The 15,677-nt window shown below is 41.8% G+C and overlaps 2 protein-coding genes across 2 annotated transcripts in view; one reads left to right on the plus strand and one right to left on the minus strand.

Moving 5' to 3' along the window:
• Window positions 1–15,677, minus strand: part of zgc:175280 (cationic amino acid transporter 2 family protein) — an 86,940-nt gene that overhangs the window by 39,692 nt on the left and 31,571 nt on the right. The window lies entirely within an intron of this gene.
• On the plus strand, window positions 1,203–13,866 carry arhgap31 (Rho GTPase activating protein 31). The gene is made up of 12 exons (XM_058087937.1): window positions 1,203–1,666; window positions 5,229–5,331; window positions 5,534–5,678; window positions 7,036–7,118; window positions 7,218–7,325; window positions 7,408–7,550; window positions 7,613–7,817; window positions 7,910–8,031; window positions 8,281–8,337; window positions 8,429–9,073; window positions 9,241–9,380; window positions 9,465–13,866. The coding sequence occupies exons 1-12, from the start codon at window positions 1,567–1,569 to the stop codon at window positions 11,400–11,402; spliced, it is 3,789 nt and encodes a 1,262-aa protein (XP_057943920.1). The 5' UTR covers window positions 1,203–1,566; the 3' UTR covers window positions 11,403–13,866.

A 15,677-nucleotide genomic window follows, 5' to 3' on the forward strand; every position in this document is an offset into this window, starting at 1 on the left:
CTCAACTGGGTTCAGGTCTGGAGGAGCCACTCTATCGCCATCACCTTCAGCTACCTTCGCAAGGCACATGTCATCATGGAAGTGTGAAAACTGGCACGCCGCCCACTTCCCCAAGGGATGGGAACATGCGTTGTTTCTCAATGTGACTGTACATTCGTTGTCAGCTATTTAGATAATAATGGTGTCTATGTCTATGAGATGCAGTACTGTATAGAACGTATTGAAGCATACTGATTACAGTGTGTCAATGGTTCTGGTATTCTTGCTGAGCTGTATTGTCCATACATATGAGTGTGAGATGAGGTACGGGTGCATGACGATGAGTAAATTGTTGAATGAGTCAACCGCATCTACGTTTTGCTTGGCTTCTCATCATACTGTACTTTGAAATCCAATTGAGTAAATCATTGCAGGGGGTGGGTGGTCCGGTCGGAGTGCATGCACTGCAATTGGAAATCACATCCCATGATATTACATTTTGGAAAGGTTAATCATATAGCTGAGACATTTCAAACCTCATGAGATGAAATTTGGGGTTGCGGGTGTGGGGACACGAAACGAGCAGTCAATCATTGGAAGCAGTGAGTCGCACCCCACTGCACTGATGATATCCACTTAAGACACTTGGAATAGTGAAGGAAAGCGTTATGCATTTTGTTGGAATCCAAAGGTAAAATGCATGTAACAAGAACCATGTGTCCATCTCCTAACCCTAACACCCCTCTTGCCCACCCCCCACATTTCCCATCTGTGCCCTTCAAGCCCTCACTTCAGTCACCTCCCACTTCCCTCCTTCCTTCACAACCCCTCTGTTTTTGTTTTCCAGCCCAGGCGCTTTGCACAGGAAATTGTATACACTGGGAGCATTCAGAAAGGCAGAGAGCAGCTCCAGTTTGGATAAATGGAAAGGGAAAAATGATAAAAGAGGTCAGAAGTGTCCAAACTATGAGAAGTACAAGTCAGCTGTTATTGAACCTCAACATTTCTTACAGTCTGTGCCACACCGCGGCCACAAGTTCAAACACAACTCAAACATCTTGCAGGCAAACTGGATTATAAATAGAACGTTCTTGAGATGATTGGCCTTCCTTGTATTGGTTGGTGTTGGCTACAGAGGAGCCAGTCAACGAGGAGGCTGTGGAATGACGGAAAAGAGGAGGAGATAGAAAGGAGAAGCAAGGACTGGCCAGTGGAAGGGGGGGGGGAGTCCCAACAACAGGAAACCGAGCGATTCTAATGCACTTTCTGCAAGTTCTTCACTGATAAAGCAGTAAAGCTACTACGTTCCTGCTCAAGTCCAAGTCTTACTGTGTCATTCCTGCCGAGTAATGCCACACTAAAAGTTTGAATGTTTTAACAATTGACGTCACTTCTTGCCCTCAAGCCCCCAACCGTACGCTTGAGTCAAAATGTGAGCGGATGCAGGAGCACATTTGGGAGAAGATTGCCGGCGACTTCTATGAGATGGCTTTTTGATCCAAGAGCTCACCCTCGTTGGAGGTCATATGGATCCATCGTTGTATTTACAAGGAGCTGCTAATCATCTGGACCGCTAACTGGAACCACATGAAGAATAAAGGGACCAAGCAGAAGACCAAGAAAAAAGGAAGTGAAAATGCGTTCGGCTGTGACCTGACAGAACATATCCAGAACTCAGGACAGGATGGTAACACACTGCTTTTCTCTTGAACTTTTTCCGATAACATGACCTTGAATTAGCCAGAATAAGTCCTAGAGAGGGAGTTGGCACCACTAAATGTAACATAGTAGTACACTAGTACACAGTAATGTTTTTAAATGAAGACTAATGGGATCTATAAATAACAAACAAGGATGTGAGTGCTGGATATTCTTGCATATTATGGATATTTTTACATTGAGTTACCATTCATTCATCTACTGGCCTGACTCACTGGTCATTTTTGAAGCTTGGGTGTGGCTGTCTCTCATTTTTTTGGGTCAATTTCCTACAGTGACGAACAGTCTCAGTGACTCGCTGTCTGGGCCTCGCTGCTGCCTACAGGAAACCAGCAGAGACACAAAGAACAAGATGGTCAAACATGACTTTCTTTTTCTCCCACTGATGAGAACCTTTTGGGAGTAACCTGTTAAGTAAAAAATGAGAGGGGGTGGGGGGCAAGCATGTGCAGAAGCGTGTAAGGCATATGCGAAGGTAACTTGAAGGAAAGGAGTTCACAATGTAAGGTGGGGCATTGGGTCCAGGAAGCGAGGGAGTGGGGTATGGTAACTTGGCCATCCACCACATGGTGGATGAGTGGTTAGCATGCAGGCCACACAGTCGGGAAGATCGGGTTTGATTCTTCACTTGGGTATCTTTGTGTGGAGTTTGCATGTTCTCCCCGTGCATGTGTGGATTTTCTTCGGGTACTCCGGTTTCCTCCCACATTCCAAAAACATGCTAGGTTAATTGGTGACTCTTAGTTGTCCACAACATAGACAAACACCAATTGTTTGTCTATATGTGGCCTGCAATTGGCTGGGGACCATACCAGGGTGTACCCCGCCTCTCACCTGAAGACAGCTGGGATAGGCTCCAGCATACCCGCGACCCAAGTGAGAATAAGCGGTATAGAAAATGGATGGATGGATATATTTCAGGGCTAACTGTATCTCAGCTTTGTGATATACTGTAGGTGAAAAAGCATATTTTTTGTATGCACCATTATTGCCACTGTTTTTACTTTTACTATTAAGACTTTATTCTCACAAAACCGCTACCCACAAAAAAGTCAGATCTCTCAATCGCTTTGCGTTATTTTCTCTCCGTTTGTATCACTGTGATGTGACTTTGTCACACACGTTGTCAGTCTCTCTCACTCTATCGTTGTCACTTTTGTCTCGAGACAAATTAGCCCCTTATTTTCCAGCTGTCCTCTTCACTGCGCAGTAGTCCAGCCTTTCAAAATCCGTTTGTGATAGCGGATTTTATGACACACTATAATCCTTGCAATCCTACCTCCACTCGGTGTTCCCACCGTCACTCATTGCTCAGAAACAAGACGCTCTTTCTCATCAGCCATCCAAACAATCTGTAGCTGTAGGTCTTCAAAACGTGATATTAACGTCCACTTAACTCATCCAATTCACTACTTCATGAAGCTGCACTCTAAGCACCATGTGAACTGTAGTTTTTAGCCATAAATTAGTTTCATCACTGTACAATATACTGTAGGCTGCACAGTGGCCTAGTTGTTAGCATTTTGACCACATAGTACCGCTTATTTGATCCACACAAATACGTGTAATAAGGGTCTTGTGGTAATGTCCAACGTGTTGCCTTTGGGAGACTATATTGAATATGAATACCAAAATCTGTGAGTGACAGCCATGAATACCACTTATTTTATTTTTTAAATTGTTCTCCCTGTTCCTTAACTTAGCCTAAAACGATAAAGCTAAACACAAATCTAAACATTTCTTCCAAATGATAATTTTGTCCCATGAAATAGTATATCACATATATCTTTGCATAAATGAATACAAGTTGGACTACTTCCTTTCAATTTTAAATATCTGCATACAGTCACTCTCCAGTTGTTATATTATTCAGTTTCCTTAATAAATTTCACCCAAATTTTACTCCAGTTCGGTGTTTATACGATATTGCACATAACAAACATTGTTCAACAAAGTTGTGTGCCCTATGTGTTGCTGACTCACTGTCAGTACGTTTTCATTCAGTGTGACTGCTAAATAACCCGCCATGGGGCCAAAGAAAGTATTGTGAGTGCCAGCAATTTGATAAAGAATGTGAGAAACACAAGATGAATAGGAAGTCCCCACCAACAATCGCAAGCATCCATTCACCATTTATATTTACTGTTTTCTGCAAGTAAAACAGGTTTGTTATGTGGGTTTGAATTATCGCACAGCATCATAATAATCAGAATAACATGGGCTTAAATTGATTATTTTCTACTATATTGGGTACAAGCATAAAGGTGAGTATGTGGATGCTATTTCATGTCTAGAGGGCTCTAATGATGTAAACAGTTTTTGAAAGTATTTTATTTATACATAAGGAATCTTACTTACATCACATGCTACAGTCTGGTACCAATTAACTGCAATAAACAAGGGATGACTGTATAATATATTTTACAGAGATTTTGTGGAACACGGCGGACGAGTTGTTAGCACGCAGGTCACACAGCTAGGAGACCCTAGTTCGATTCCACCATCTCTGTATGGAGTTTGCATGTTCTCCACGTGCATGCGTGGGTTTTTTCCGGGTACTCCGGTTTCCTCCCACATTCCAAAAACATGCTAGGTTAATTAGCGAATGCAAATTGTCCATAGGTATGAATGTGAGTGTGAATGGTTGTTTGTCTATATGTGCCCTGTGATTGGCTGGCAACCAGTCCAGGGTGTACCCCGCCTCTCGCCCGAAGACAGCTGGGATAGGCTCCAGCACGCCCGCGACACTTGTGAGGATCAGCGGTAGAAAATGAATGAATTTTGTGGAACATTTTGCGATCTGAGAGACAGATGTGTTAGTGAATTTTAAGGATCTTGTAAGGAACACCGGATTCAACTGCAAGAGTGGAGAGTGTCCCTCTGTTGACGTCTGAGTGCACCGACATAAATCAAGACTGCGACACTGGTCATCATCCAGCGTTTCACCACAGGCACGCAACCTAGAGTCCAATCAAGTCAAACATACAAGAACATGGCTGGAAGACTCTTTGAGCCTGAGTTGAGGGCAGAAGAAGCGCTGCTAAAAATAGGCTGTGAACTAGCCTCACACCAAGATACATGCAAGTGAGGGCGTATTTCAATGCAGGAATAGTCTGCACTGGGCAGAGTGAGCATAAATTACATGGACATGAAATACAACAATGCACATTTAAAAAAAAAGCAAGGCATCATGTTAGTGCTTTAGTTAGACTAGAAAGTCCCAACTTAAGCTGGTCCAGCCAAACAGAAGGTGATGTACCGTAAGTGAACAAAGACGTGTCGGTCACTGGTAGCCGTTTTCTATTAGAGGAAATGTCGTAAGTAATACCCGCTACAAGGGCTGGGTGTGTCAACCTTCCTCTGAAACAAACAAACCATTTTTAACTTCCTGTTAAAGGCCACCTACAATCAGTAAGCCTTAGGGACAGTAAACAAGCCCATACCATTAAACGATGCAGTGTTAGTCACCGCCACTCACAAAATGTCAATATTATAGCAGATTGAACTCACAAAAACACTTTCTACTTCAGTTCCTCAGGTTCTACAGAAATGTGCAGAGTTTATCGAGAAGCATGGGATTGTCGACGGGATCTACAGGTTGTCGGGGGTCACCTCAAACATCCAGCGGCTCAGGTATGCTGTGATGTCTTAAAATAGGTCACATGTCTGTGATCATTGCATATCTCATTTTGGGTACATAGACATTGTAATGAATACAGAAATGCCATAATATTTTCTCACATCTTGCATGTGTTGCTGTAACATAAATATTTTGATTGTGACCGATCCGCAGCGGTGTTATACAATCAAAGTGTGTGTGTGTGTGTGTCTGCAGACAGGAATTCAGCTCTGAGGCGTGCCCTGACCTTACAAAGGAAGTGTACCTCCAGGACATCCACTGTGTGGGTTCCTTATGTAAGCTGTACTTCAGGGAACTACCGAATCCTCTGCTCACCTACGAACTATATAGCAAATTCACTGTGAGTATGCTGCATAGGCTCGGGCGCACAGGGGTTCAAGAACAAAAGCAAACACAGTAATGGTTCCATATGATACTAGTTTTCAACAATAACATTGAAGCGTTTAGCCATAAATCTTGCCATGGTGTTGGTTCGCCCTACTAGCATTGTGTGTGTAGCTTTAATGCTAATGAACTGTTTGTCCACACCTGTATCCAAGAGAGTGTTTTTCCAAGAAGTACTATTGTGTACTTTATTCACTTTTAACTCTTAATAGATGCCATGTATCACATACAAAAGTGTGACATTCAGAAGTGGGACAAACCTTAACAACACTAGCATAGCATAGTTATATAGCATACAGTCACATTCTAACAGCAACATTATGCTAGGTTAGCTTTCTCACTGAAGAAAAACAAAATTATCAAATTTACAACTCACTCTTTTTCTACATAACTAGCCACTACAAGCGAACAAATACCTTTAGGAATAAACATATGCATCTTGCCACTGAGTTAGTTTATCTGTAATCATAATAATAAAGATGAAATATACATCTCTGTTTGTAGCTTGAAATATTTCTTTGCCACTTTGCCAATCTTTGTCAGCAGCGAATCAGGAAGGGAGCTTAATGTCAGCTGACAGATGTCATATGACATGGGCATCCCTGCCTTAGTTTACCTGAATCTCCGTTCTTCAATTTATCAAAACAGTTTGTCCGATTGTATGCTTCCTAAAATGTGAGAATAGTTTTGGAAAGACTCTTTCCTGTTCCAATGTGATCCACAAAGCAAGGCAACACATTTGGTCCAAATAGAACACAGATCGGGAGTCAGGCACTCTCATCAATATAACTCACACCAAAATCTAGAAGAAACTCTTCCCAGGGGAGTGGAAGCTGAGCCATCTCTTACATTTCTTCCAATTCCACATCCTATAGATACAATAGGTGTCCAAATACTTAGATCCCCCTTTTTTTTGCTGTCTGAGCTTTGTGTTTAATTTGGCACTGGTACTGTGATACATCATTTGTAGGTGATTTTGGACTTCCTCCCATCCCCAATAACCTTCCTGGAAGCTTACAGGGTATACAGTATATCTGTCAGCCTGTGCTTTATTATTATCATGCTTTTCCTGGAACCTCGCCACCAGACATGCTGCCAAACACAGATGAGACGACATAAAAATGATTTACGTTGTTCACACACGAGGAACAAATGTAGAATAGCGTGTTCAGGCCTCAGTCTGAACTGTTTGACACACACGCTCGTGTCTGTGTCCTTAGGTGGGAGCCTACTTGGTTTGCACAATCTTAGGAATTCAGTTCCTATTCCAAATAAAGCAGTGATTGGAATAAAAACATTCATTTCACATACAGGAGGCAGTGTCAGTCTACGGGGATCATGAAAGACTTCTACACATTCAAAAGGTGGTCAAGGAATTGCCGACACCACACTTCAGGTGAACTTCAGCACTTGTTAGTTTTACATGTAATCATATCATAATAAACCCTATATACAATAAATATACAATAAACCATAACCATGTCTTTACCTTTAGGACTCTGGAGTACCTTACCAAGCATTTGGCCCGCCTCGCTACCTTGAGTGCCCAGACCAACATGCATACACGGAATCTGGCCTTAGTTTGGGCTCCCAATCTATTGAGGTGAGTTAAGGCTTTGCAGGATAAAGATTCCAGGGATTTTTACTATTTTGCCAAAAAAAAAAAGTGTATTTTTTTTTTTTAGATCCAAAACAGTTGAGGCCTCATCTGTTAATGGAGACATGGCTTTCCAGGAGGTGCGAATTCAACAGTCGGTGGTGGAGTTCATTCTAAACCACACTGAGCAGATCTTTAGTGGTGATTCTGTACTAATTAAACCTAAAGAAGGTAGGAAATGCATTCAGTGCAAACAGAAACAACAAACAAATTGACTGATTGTACGTCAACAGGACCAAGTTTGACGTGTGGAGAGAAGTACGCCACACTTCCAATCAGCGGGCAATGTGGGCCGATGAAACTGATGAGCCTAGAAGAAGCCCAGGCCCGCTCTTTAAGTCCAAACCATCCTGTTCACAGAGAACGTCAGCGAGAGAACAGCCTGCCCGACACCAGCACGGCCACGCTCTACCACACCGTCATAGACTTGGACAGCAAGTATGTAACACTGTACCGATTGTACAATCTGTTCCGTCAACACGTTCCTTATTCACATCATTCATGCTTAGCAACAACTCCTTATCTTTCAGGAGGAAGTTTTCAAGTAAATCTAAGAAATGGAAATCCATCTTCAATTTGGGACGGTCAGTGGACTCCAAAGGAAAACTGAGCAGGAATGGGAGTGTATTCATAAGAGCTCCAGGGTTAACAGGTAAGTGTCTAAACATTAACAGACAACTCATCAAGAACATAAAACCATCATCACAAGTCATAAAGCTATATCACCACCCACACAATGCCTATTCATTTGATCAAATTGTGCATGATGAATCAAAATTGGTAATTTAAGTCATTGTACCGATCCGTAGTACATTTTACTGGAGAATTCTCATAATTCTGTTACTGTGCTTGAACTATATTGCGGTTCCTTTGTTGTACCATTGTACAATATTGCCCTCAGAAAAGGCATCTCTGCGACCATCCAGAAGCATGGAGTCACTGTGCTCCTTGCCAACAGGTAAGGCCTTTCACGAATGATAAAAGATACGTACAGTACATTCAAATGTCATAAAATATCACATTTTTGATACAATTTCTGTTGTTCCCAGATGACGATAGAACTGGAAACAGTCCATCAGCGGGACAAGGCAACGTTATAGCTTCAGATATAAAATCAAGAACTCTGGGATCTGACTCTCTTTACAACCTGAGCGAACAAGACCAAAACTGGGAGTTTAAGGGGAAAAAATCTGGTGGCGCAACAGGCGGTTGGAGCTCTGGTTTGAGTCAAAAAGTCTCACCAGCTGCTTCGGCATCCCCTCAAAGAACACTGCCAGAGCAACTGAAGGTGTTCAAAGGAGACGACCTGAGCGGCTACCAGCCTACGTCGCCTAAAAACAGGAGGATGTTGTACTCCGGTTCGTCATACAACAGCTCCTCTCGGCCTTCCTTTGCAGGAAGCTTCTTCCCACTAGAGTCATCGCCAAGGCATCAGAGAAGAGCCGTCAATATATCAGAGCCGTTCGCCGTATCAGTCCCACTGCGTGTGTCAGCCGTTATCAGCTCCAACAGCACGCCGTGCAGAGGGCTTGCCAAGGACAAGATGGCTGCAGCAAGCCTGAAACCCTGCAGAGAAACCTCAGAGCAGAGCAGCAGTGGAAAAACTAACACGTTTCCTCAACTGGAGCCTGACAAGAGAGAAGGAACAAAGAAGAAAGACTCATTGGAGCTGACCCAAAAGGTCCCATCAAAGGGTGAGCGCTTCTTCCTTGAAATCATTTTAGAATTTGCTCTGCCTTCATAGACTCTTATCTTAGTATCGTGGCCTTCGAGGTTTTGTTGAATTTCAGGTCAAGGCATTGTTTTACAAATCATAAATTCAGGACTACCTGTAACTCATAAAAATGTGTTTTTTCCTCAGAAACTAGCAATGATGTCTACCGGGAACCTCAGGAAGTGAGTAAGACTCCATTGGAAGAGTCTTCCATTGTAAGTAAAGGCACAGATACAACGCCATCTTGTGGACAGCAACTGGACAATCGGCTCATCATTGCTCAACAGGTAAAACATTTTTCCGTTGCTGAGAAGAGCATTTTTGTGTATCTTAATAATTTACTGTTTGACAATTGTTTTTATGATCTGCAGGATAAGGAATTATCCATAACAAATGAGCTTTGGTCTGATCTTCACCTAGAACGGACCACAAACAAACCTGAAACTGACCAGCTGGATAAGACTGTTTTACCTTACGAAAACAAAAGGTTAACCATGGATGTCAAGTCAAAAAGAAGCCGCAGCTCTCCATCTTTGTCTTTATTATGCAAGGACCAGTCTTCAAATACCTCTCTCAATGATCGTCTTAATGCTCCTGGGTCTGGATCTACAAAAAAGCAGCCTTCGGAGTCAGATATCCTATTTTCTCTCCATAAAAATGATGTTTGGGTCGATGGAAACAGAAAAAGTGTCAGCCTTACTCTGGATGAAAAAGACAAGAAGGTTCAGAAGATCCTGCTACAAATTCCTCCTTTGGATAAAGATGCAGCTCACACCGAGCAGAAACTTCTTTTAAAGGAAACATGCTTAAGTGATGTAACACAAACAGCTGAGTGTGATGACTCAGCGACAATTGATGACCAAAGACAATCAAGTCGTGAAGGAGACAAAAAAGTCTTATGTGATGTGGAGAAGATAACTGATGCTATTTCAAGGATTTCTGTATGTTTGGAGGAAAGACCCAACTCTCTGGAGCTGCCCATCCATGATGAGGATGAAGGATGTGCAGGAAACTCTGAAGAGTTGGACCTGGTGGAGCCTTGGGATGACCTCAGCTCCACCAAACAGTGGGTCACTAGCCCACTGCACTCACCGGATTTGGAGGAACTGTTCAAACAACAGTCACTGTTTAGCTCTGGAGAAGGTACTCTGAATTCAGATGAGGAACGAACCTCGTTTTCTTCATGCAAACAATCCAACAAAACATCCCTGGCAAAGAGCTTGCCTGTAAACGTTCCTCGAGCATCCAGCACCAAACATGAAAATAAATGGCCCTGTTTGCTTAATTCTTCACAACCCAGCATCAATGGCAGCAATGGGACACCAGCTCCAGCAGGCAGAAGCAGCACAACAAAACAGAAATCATCTCAGCGGTTCCACAGACAGATGTCTTATGAAGCAGCGGCTCCAGAAAAAAGAGAAGAACACTTTTCTAAACACAGACCATACTCCCTGAACTTGGATCTGGGACCTCGGTGCATTAGGGATATTTCTAATCAGCAAAGCAGACCTTCATACGAGATTTCCTCCTATCAGAGGAGTTTGTCTGTAAACAATGGGCTCCTCTCAGAGTTGGATTTGTTCCTGAATGATGGTCAGGCACCTTTGCGGCGGAATTCAGCCCCTGTCAGCGTGTCATCAGTCCGGACGGCATTCATGATAAAGACATGCCAAGCCAAAGCCGTGCCTGTCATACCTCCAAAGGTGCAGTACACTCAGATACCTCACTCTAGGAGAGATGGTGACTTTGACACAGCAAAGGAACAAGACAAGGAGCATACTAAAACAAGTGCAGAGAAAAGTCAAGTAGGACCTCCCCCTATCATGACTGACCTGAAGGAGGAGTTAGAGAATAAAGAACCCGTGCCTGAACACCAAACCCAAGCAAATACTGAGAAAGCTGCTGAGACCACAAGAACTTCAAGCACCCCAGAGCTGCCGGTCATCAAAAGGCGACACACTCCCAGTCTTGAGGTTTTTGTTGATTGTCCTAGACCCAACAGACCAAACCTTTTACAGAGGCCGTCTTTTAGGAACCGACAGAGACCACAAAGTCTTATCCTGTTCAGTCCCCCTTTTCCCATTATGGATTACCCTCCATCAGGGGATGACGGCAAGCTTCTGTCATCCATTAAGAGTCTGAATGAGGCATCAGCAGTGAAGGAGGTGTCAGGCGAGGGAATTGCGCTCCAAAATAAAATGACTATTCCAAAAAGCGGTCAGAGATTAGAAACTTCAACCAGCTGCTTCTACCAGCCGCAGAGGAGATCCATGGTGGTTGACAGCAGGAACCACAGACAGATAGAGTGATCATGCAGAATGGCTGAATGTAAATAAACCTACTGACATATACAGTATCTCACAAAAGTAAGAACATGCCTCACATTTCAAGGAAAATTACACACTTTGGGAATTTTGCCACAATCCTTATGTGAGACATGAACGCACGTCTCTCTGTTTGTGCTTTTTAAATATTGAAAAACTGCTAGCATAAGGCAGCTAATCATGCGATATAATGGGATTCACCTATTTTGCCAATACAGTGCAGTTTTCCTTTAAACAACAATGTTATTATGATCCAATTAAACTTGGATATAACTTACAGTAGTCGGTGTACTCCTGGGAAAGTAGTACAAATTTACTGTTGATATTGTCAATATGGGCTGCACGGTGTAGGAGTGGTTAGCGCGCAGACCTCACAGCTAGAAGACCAGGGTTCAATTCCACCCTCTGTGTGGAGTTTGCGTGTTCTCCATGTGCATGCGTGCATTTTCTCCGGGTACTCCGGTTTGCGCCCACATTCCATAAACATGCTAGGTTAATTGGTGACTCCAAATTGTCCATAGGTATGAATGTGAGTGTGAATGGTTGTTTGTCTATATGTGCCCTGTGATTGGATGGCGACCAGTCCAGGGTGTCTCACCCGAAGACAGCTGGGATAGGTTCCACCACCCCCGCAACCCCTGTGAGGAAAAGCGGTAGAAAATGAATGGATGAATATTGTCAATATTGTTTAAATAGCTAGCAACAACCTGGGGCCCAGTTTCCCCAAGCCAGGGGATCAGGCTCTGCTTCAGAATGTTACAGAACATCTTATAATTCATGTTACCCTCAGTGAACTGCAGCTACACAACAGACCATGACACTACTACCACCATGTTTGACTCTCAAAAAGACACAATTATAGCTGGAGTATTTAGACAACAATGGCTGTGTTGACTCATTTTCAGTAACTATACCGCTATACAAGCTGTACACTGACTACTGTAAAGTATTGTTTTAAGGAGATATGCCATAGTAAAAATGTAAAAATTTAAAAATGTTTGGGGTGTACTCCACTTTTGCAAGATACTATATGATAACATGTTGTAAATCATACTAGAGTATACTTTTTATAGAAAGCTTTGAGGGATATTAATTGAGTCCTTTATATAGCCATGAAGTATTTAAGAGAAATGTAAATGTATGGAATCTGAGGTTTTAAAAGTGACATCTAAGAATAAAATGCAAATTATTTTACATACAATATTTGAATGATCAGTGAGCTGTAAAATTTACTTCAATGCTCCGATTTTGTACTTGAAAATCAACAAAGATTAGTCCAGTAAGTGTTGTATAGACGTATGCTACCTATTTGTGGTCTACTGGAAAATCCACGCATCCATTTTCTATACCGCTTAATCCTCACTGGGGTAGCGGGGGTATGCTGGAGCCTATACCAGCTGAGAGAGGCGGGGTACACTCTGGACTGGTCTACTGAAAAATAAAAAATAATGTGTTTTTTTTTTTTTTAACTGATTTCATGCTTTGTTGCATTTACAACCACAAAAGCCCATTTTCACTAAGCAGTGCAGTTCGGTTCAATACATGATTATCCACTGTGCTTGTGAAGGGTACCCAAATTAGGTGGTACCATGTGACATTTTGGCACCCTTTCACTAAGATACACAGTGATCGACATAAAAACACTATTTTGGGGCCACAACGGAATTAGGTAGAAAACCAATATTTGATTTTATTTTGTCGAATCCCTTTTTGTCTACCCTGTGTTTCAACTGCTATGATGTCGCACTATTCACGATGGAGCAGGACTAGATGGACCAAACCGTACCGTGACAAAATGGGCTGAACTGTATTCCTCTAGTGGAAACACAAATTGGAAGATGTTGTGCTGTAACATTATGAAAATGAGCTATGAAAAGCCTGTCTTTTGGATCACAGAACGTATTTTAAAAGAGTGATAATGCCTCTGTTTAACTATTAACCTGCACTGGTTATATAGCTATGATCATATGGATGGCAGGAAATGTACTGCTGAAGATGTGTTTACTGGTAACGTGAAGTAAACTTTAAACATATAAGGAAATTATGTGTATTTAGCTATTGTGATTAATGTGATATTTAAAAGGAAAACAATACATCGGAAGTTAATGTTTATATATTTGTTGTATTTCTTTAAGTGACAAAGATGCCAAAGTAGCCTTATGCACAGGGACGAGTGCAGGTGATGGAATCTACAGTACATTTTTAAAAACTAGCATTGATTCGGTTGTGCATGTTGACTGTATCGATGTGTTTGGATGTTGGTGATGCTTCAGGATGCATGACAGCATCTGAAAAATTTATTTTTGGATCTAACTGTGTTTATACTGTCATCCAAAAGTCCTGGATTATACACATTTGGATTTATTTTCATTGTTTTGTATTTTTTTTATTAGTTGATGCCTAAAACATCACAAAAATAAAAAGTTATAAGAATAAAAGGTGACAAAAAAATGACATACTGGATGTGCATATATTTCTTGTTGCATGCCATTACTTTTAAACCTTAATTTAAAGTCAAACTGTCCCGTCTTTTAATGCATTCATTTATGAGGCCACTGTTCCTTCTGGGTCCTTACATGGAGTCCAGATAACTGCAGGACTGTTTATGAGAGGTATACTCTTCCAGGGGGGGCCCTTTGAGACACCAGAGACATTGACGCTCAAGTGGTTTGTTTGGAGCCAATGGAAGCACTCTGGTCTTGTACATATTTGTAATATTTTGGTACCAAAATAGCACAATGGCCTGCAGTGCAAGTATCACAAGCAGCTTTAATAATATTTGTCTAATGTATAATTTATGGACTAATGGACTCATTTATACATAATGCGGGGAACAGGTCTGAATTGCATGAGGACATGAAATATTCTAAAGCCTGATTGCACAATTGTGCAATTTTAACATGCAAAAAAAACTACTTTGACTTGCATTACTTGGCACCTCACTGTGGAACTGCTCCAAAAGTCTGCTCTTTTCTTTACCAGCAGGTGACGCTCCTGCGTCACCCTCCACGAAAGCAAAGTGTTCAATCCAGCTGATTAGTGTATGTGTGTGCTGCTGCTGCTGCTGGCGCACAAAATGTTTCAACATATCAATCATTCGGTATACATCAAATGAAATGTATTCTGACGCTCTTTGGGAAAAGACAATGGAACAACAGACTTTGTGCGTAAAAATGTTCAAAGTTATTAGTTCATTATTGCTACTTGTCACCTTAAAGCTACGAGTACAAATCTAATATTCTAAAGTTACGCTTACGTTTAATTTGAATTCTTTGTGACAAAACCAGAACAACAAATACAGTCAGTTGGAATCTCCACTCCAAGTGTGGACTTATTGACTGCTGATGAAAGTACCCCAAAAACGTCCAAACGTGGCAACCAAAACGCACGCATGACGGACGCTCTTTAAGTTGTCACTCGCAGAGGTCACTTCCATGTCTGCGTCAGTTCATTATTTGTCGACCTCTGACACCGCTTCTATAAGCAGAGACCGAATTAAAAAGGCGTATTCTGAGCACCCTGACAAAAAAAAGGCAAAAGCAAAGCACGGTTGCGCGCGTTGAATATTCAATTAGCAGGGGGGCACATGAGGGAGAAGTGAAGCTGCAGCATGCGTGCCAGTCCTTCATCTTACATTACTGATTAGCTGTTAAACACATTATATGCAGCTGAATGGGTTCAAATGTTGCAAGCAAGAAAACACTCAAGAGTTCAAGGTGACAGTTTGGCAGGATTTGCACACCAAAAAAAGGGGGGGAAAACAATAAAAGAGAATTAGATGGCACATGTTGGAGCACTGGTCATTAAAAACATCATGCAAAACAAAGCAAAGCCTGAACGTTATAGTTCATTAACTATTACTTGGCTGTAAAATGTGGGTGCCAAAAAGATATGTCTTTTGTGTGTGCGTTTTCTAGTTGCAGTGCTTATTTTTCTTACTTAAAAAACACTATAAATTGTGATTCGATAATAATGCAGTAAACAAAGAAAAAATATATATGTTATGTGTTTTGTTTGTCTTTTTTCTATAATAAAAATGTGTAAAACAGGAGGTTGCAAGAATGGAGTGTGCATGCATGTGTCCTTACAATGGAGCAAACACACAATTAAATAAAAAAAAAGTGTTTACAAACACGATAGAGTGTTTTGTTGAAGTTGCCGAGCGTGCCTGTTAGGTCGCCTATAAGTTATTTACTGCGCCTGAGAAGTTTGAAAGTAGTCGAGTGTGCACGGCGCCATGCACAAGCAAGAGCTCTCATT

Source organism: Doryrhamphus excisus, chromosome 11 (assembly GCF_030265055.1).
Source record: "Doryrhamphus excisus isolate RoL2022-K1 chromosome 11, RoL_Dexc_1.0, whole genome shotgun sequence".
In the NCBI taxonomy this organism is placed as follows: Eukaryota; Metazoa; Chordata; class Actinopteri; order Syngnathiformes; family Syngnathidae; genus Doryrhamphus; species Doryrhamphus excisus.

Excerpts from the sequence above, each read along its gene's own strand:
- arhgap31 (XM_058087937.1), top strand. The coding sequence starts at position 1,567 with ATGAAGAATAAAGGGACCAAGCAGAAGACCAAGAAAAAAGGAAGTGAA. Across the intron at positions 5,332-5,533 it reads TCAAACATCCAGCGGCTCAG|ACAGGAATTCAGCTCTGAGG; the intron begins GTATGCTGTGAT and ends GTGTGTCTGCAG. Across the intron at positions 7,818-7,909 it reads GTCATAGACTTGGACAGCAA|GAGGAAGTTTTCAAGTAAAT; the intron begins GTATGTAACACT and ends CTTATCTTTCAG.